Here is a 5,000-nt window from a genome sequence, read left to right on the forward strand (position 1 = left end):
AGAGAGAAAGAGAATATGTGATTATCCCACTCTATAAAGTGAATTGTTGTAAGTAATTCTATAATAAATATACACAGTTCACAAAGTTTGTTGGATACAGGACATACCCATAATGCCTTGTGCTCTCTCTGTTCCCCTGATAGCTAAAGAGCTAAAGGCTAATGCTAATGAGCCGCTTGCTGGTTACCTTGGTTCAGAAAGTTGATGGCCTTCATGCAGGCGTACTCTTCGTTGCTGACCTTCAGCTGGTGGAACTTACGGAAAAGATAGATCAGCTTCTCCATCACCTCCATGCCATCCTCACTAAACCTGCATGCGTGCACACACACACACACACACACACACACTTTCATCAGCATAGTTCATCTTTTCCTTTATAGGGAGACATTCTGTGCATGTTTTTCTAACATGCCTCACAAAAGTGACTCTAAACAGATAAAAATATAGAAGTTTTTTAATTACTAAAAGCTGTAGTTGAGGTATAAGGGGAATAAGGGGACACTTGTTTAAGGTTTAAGGTTCGTTTAAAGGTTATCAGCCTTGCAATGATCACAATACACTCTTGCACCTAATAACAGATGATGATGATGATGATGATGATGATTTTACAGAGTATTAGATACAAATCCAGGTAAAGTGCACACTTCCCGCTCTCCTGTTATTTAATCACACATCTTTGGCTTTTTAATTGATTTGTTTCTGTAGGAAGCGTGGCTTATCAGGATCTGATTGCACGTTAGCTTTAACTACGCCTGGCTCTCCGAGCTCTCCTCCCTGATAGAGGGCCATCATTTTAATTGAGTGGCTGCTCGGGTAGAGCGGATGTTGCCCTCTGCCCGCACCACGCTGCTGTAAATCTACACTGGAGATCAAGAGGAAGCAGGACGGCTGACAGAACGGGTTGGCTGATTCCAGACTCATCTACACACACACACACACACACACACACACACCAGATGCTGCTTGTATTTCACTCGAGCACACTCTGTGCTAGTCACACACTGACGTACGAGACAGACCCTGGCGTAAAGCCAAGCTTAGCACTGAAAATGCAACCAGCTCACTTTAATATCATAGAACACTTTAATTCATTGTGTGTGTGTGTGCGTGTGTGTGTGTGTGTGTGTGTTGTTCCACAATGAACTCGGGCCTTCCTAGCTACAATCTCAAACCTCAAACGCAGGACAAGTTCCTGTCTGTTTTATGTCCGGGGCGAGAGAAAGACACAACAGTGCTCTTCTGCTTTCTCTGTGTCATCACACTGCCTCCTACACACACTTTCTCACACACACACAAACACACACACAAACACACACAATCCTATTTCTCCTTTATTACAGTGAAGAGCAGATGCCTGAGGATACCTGAAGCGTGGAGAATAGGCCCGGCAGCTCTAATGATTCATAGTCACAAACGTTTCTGCCCTCTCTGCTCTGCTGAGATCAAACCTGTGGGCACTTTCACTCCTGTGTCTCCCAGATCTCATAAATCCAGTCTCTGGAGAGAAGTCGAGACACTGGAGACTCCTTCCGTAACCGCAAACGATGTTACTATAGAAACGCCAGTGACATGGGAGCTACAGCTCAGAGCTGCTGTTATAGAAAACTAATCAACATCTAACAGTTTTGATTATTGTTTGATTATCTTTAGTCCTGGAGCTACGAGGCTTCTGTAGCTAATCTGTAGGCGCATTCGAGCAATAATACACGTTAGACACAAGATAGAGCACAATGGGCACTCATCTGAAAGCCGTGGACTCCCGAATGACTCACCCCTGCAGCTCGTGATCAGATGGCGTGTACTTGTCGGTGACGTTGGCGAGGTCTCCCAGGATCTGGGCGCTGTAGACGGTCAGGCAGGCGAGCAGGATGAGCTCCTGCCACGTGGCGCTCAGCAGGCGGGTGTAGTCCTCGATGGAGAGCTCGCAGAAGAACGGCAGCTTCTTGATCCACGAGATCTGACGGAAGAGCAGCTCGTCGGCCAGGCGGCACAGCAGGGCGAACAGCTCCACCTGGGTCACCCGGTACCTGCGGCAGACACGTGTACCATGTCATAAGTTCTGACCTCTTCTGACCAGCAGAAAGTGGATACACGTCTATTTACTTTCTATTGTCCATTTTGTGTTAGAAATATTCCTACTGTGACCTAATCTAAGTAGGTTTGTGTTGCTTCTAATTGAACTAAGTGACGTGGGTTTTAATTAACGTTCCCCAAGACTGCATATAATATACCATAAACACACCGGAAGTGGACACTATAATAACCAGACAGGACAACAGGTTCCTGTGTGTGCATTTCATTTCATACTGAACTGGTGGTTATGTAGAATTCTGTATGAAAATGAGCTCCGGTGAGGGCTCGAGCTCACCCGTCTTCGATGAGCATGGGAGTGCCCAGTGGTGCCAGTTCCTCTGCTGCCACCAGCTGGCTGATGAGGGTATGACTCTGAGGGTACAGACTGCGAGGCTGAGCCGCGTAGCCGAACAGGTGAGGCAGGAACTGGTAGTGCTGGGCGACGGCGCTGCCGATGTACTGCTCCCTGAGAGCGGCCGTGTAGCCATTCAGCTCCACCGAGCGACTGCAGGAGGAAGGGGAAGGAAAGACAAGAGAGAGAGAGAGAGATTACAAAGAGGTGCAATACAGAGTTTGGGGTGCCTAAATGATGTGTAAAATATAAATATAGCCAGGAATAAAATATAGATAGTAGTAGTGATGATCAGATATATGATTATTATTCTTTTAATGTTTATTGCAATGTTTTGGACTTTAAGAGTAGATCCAAGCCAACGGATGTGTACATAATAAACTGGCCGGTATAAAATCATTTATCGCAGCTCTAACAGTGCAAAAAAACAAACAAACAAGGGTCAGACAGCCCTCGTGTCCTGAGTGATGATCTGTATGTGAAAACCCTGCGAGTAGTGACAGAATCCGAGGCAAGTGTCAGGACGGCGCTGACTATTGTGTGTTATTGTCAGAACTGTGGCACACGAAGGACAGGAGACAAAAGACAGGCGTCAAAGGTGCTTCTGATCTGTGGGTACGGAGCGGCGGCTTTGACAGGCGTTAAATGCTTACTTGGAGGAGAGTGTGGATGCGGGAGAAGGTTGGTTGCCATCGGAGACGCCGTTGCCAGGGGAACTGTGATCGCTGTCGCCGTTGTTGCCCCAGGTGTGTTCTGCCATGTTGGCCTCATCCTTAAACTCCTGACCGGACATGATCCGCTCTATCTCCTCGTCCGAGATCTAGAGAGAGGGAGAGAGAGGGAGAGAGAGAGAGGGAGAGAGAGAGGGAGAGAGAGAGAGAGACAGACAGACAGAGAGGGAGAGAAGGCAAGAGAGAGCCCGAGTGACAGAGAGGGAGAGAGACCGAGAGGGAGAGAGAGATAGTGAGAAACAGAGTGAAGGAAAGAGAGACAGAGAGAGAGACAAAGAGGGAGAGGGAGACAGAAAGGGAGAGACAGAGAGGGAGAGGGAGAGAGAGACAGAGAGAGGGAGAGAGAGACATAGAGAGAGAGGGATAGAAAGAGAGGGAAAGAGAAAGAGAGACAGAGAGAAAGAGAGAGAGATAGAGAGAGAGAAAATAAAGTCAGAGAAAGAAACAAAAACAGAGTAATATAGGCAGAGAAATGCAGAGGAAAAAATACAGATAAAGATATAAAGAAGAAGAGGGATTAACATTAAAAGAGAGAGTGAATGTGGGGGAGGGGGGCAGAGAAAGGATTAAAGAGAAAAAGAGAGCGAGAGAGAGAGAGAAAGTTATATGTGTTCTAAAGAAACTTTTCTATTGTTGATTGTTCATAGAGTTAAATTAGTGTTTATAAAGCGCGAGTGTGTCTGGCTTTAACACGCGCTCTGCTCCTCAGCAGCTCAGCCTCTCAGAGGGGTTCAGGTGTGTGTGTGTGTGTGTGTGTGGCGATGGCATGAATGGGCAGGGTCAAACTGTCCAGCGTAGGCTGTATCCGTGGCTCACCGGGGGCTTTACAGAGCCACAACAAAGCTGAGCTTTCATAACGCCGCTCCCCCTTCCACATCGCCGCAGCACATATGGCACATCGCTCTGAAAGGAGTCTAAAGCTTAATGACTGCACTCCGCACAACTAATGTAGCCCCAACGTACACGCAGGGTGAAAAAGAGAGAGGCCACACAAACGCGCTCGCACGCAGACGTGCGCGCATACACATTCGCCCATTCAGAGCCGGCTATTCGTCAGCCCACACGCGGGGTTTCATAATAGCGCCTGACCCACGCTAGCACAGATCGCGGTCCTGATAATTAGCCATTTCAAGAATCACAAAAGAACATTTTGCTCGATAGGAGAATTAAACACTTTCTCTCCAAAGGTGCTCGCATGCACGCGTGCGCCAGCGAGAAAATAAAGCTACCCAAACACAGCGATATGATGAGGCTAATAGAGAGTGAATGAGAAGAATGACAAGAAGGTGCATTCAGCCGAGCTGCGGCCTTGAAGGAAAGACATTCCGCTAATGAAATTAACGTATTTAGACTGTGGCGAGGGCGACACGTCCTAATTCACTCCGACGCGATTCAGTGTGTCCATGTCTGCGTCCGTATCGCTGTACAAGACGAGCCGTGTGTGTGGCTGGAGGAACTTCTCTCGCTCGCTCGAAGAGACACAAAGAAGAGGAACAACAACAGGAATGGGGCAGAGGAAGAAACGGAGAGGCAGTGGGAGGGAAAATGTTGGTGGTGAAAGAGTTTACCTGAACAGGCCCAATGCTTTTGTTCCTTCCCCCTGGCATGCCATCCTCTCTGATCGCTAAAACACACAACACAACAATCCACAGATGAGAAATGACCAATAACAGATTACAGAGCAAGGTGCAAATCAGGCAGGGGTTCAGCTGATGGGGTAATTGGGGTAAATGCAAGCGTTTATGCAGGCATGTCGAATTCAGCACATGCTGTGGAAAAACAGATCTTTAAACACTTGCACTGAATATCTCGAAAGGGTTTACTATGTGCTTAACACCGCAATC

General features: G+C 47.4%; 1 protein-coding gene across 2 annotated transcripts in view; it reads right to left on the reverse strand.

Annotated features, from left to right (window-relative positions):
• Window positions 1-5,000, reverse strand: part of nr6a1a (nuclear receptor subfamily 6, group A, member 1a) — a 19,406-nt gene that overhangs the window by 1,415 nt on the left and 12,991 nt on the right. For both annotated transcript variants that reach the window (XM_058390118.1, XM_058390117.1), the window contains exons 3-7: window positions 4,725-4,780; window positions 3,079-3,245; window positions 2,369-2,578; window positions 1,773-2,027; window positions 188-309 (exon numbers count right to left, since the gene is read on the reverse strand). In XM_058390118.1, coding sequence (XP_058246101.1) covers window positions 188-309; window positions 1,773-2,027; window positions 2,369-2,578; window positions 3,079-3,245; window positions 4,725-4,780 — 810 coding nt within the window. The remainder of the gene's footprint in view (window positions 1-187; window positions 310-1,772; window positions 2,028-2,368; window positions 2,579-3,078; window positions 3,246-4,724; window positions 4,781-5,000) is intronic.

Source organism: Hemibagrus wyckioides, linkage group LG05 (assembly GCF_019097595.1).
Source record: "Hemibagrus wyckioides isolate EC202008001 linkage group LG05, SWU_Hwy_1.0, whole genome shotgun sequence".
Taxonomy (NCBI): Eukaryota; Metazoa; Chordata; class Actinopteri; order Siluriformes; family Bagridae; genus Hemibagrus; species Hemibagrus wyckioides.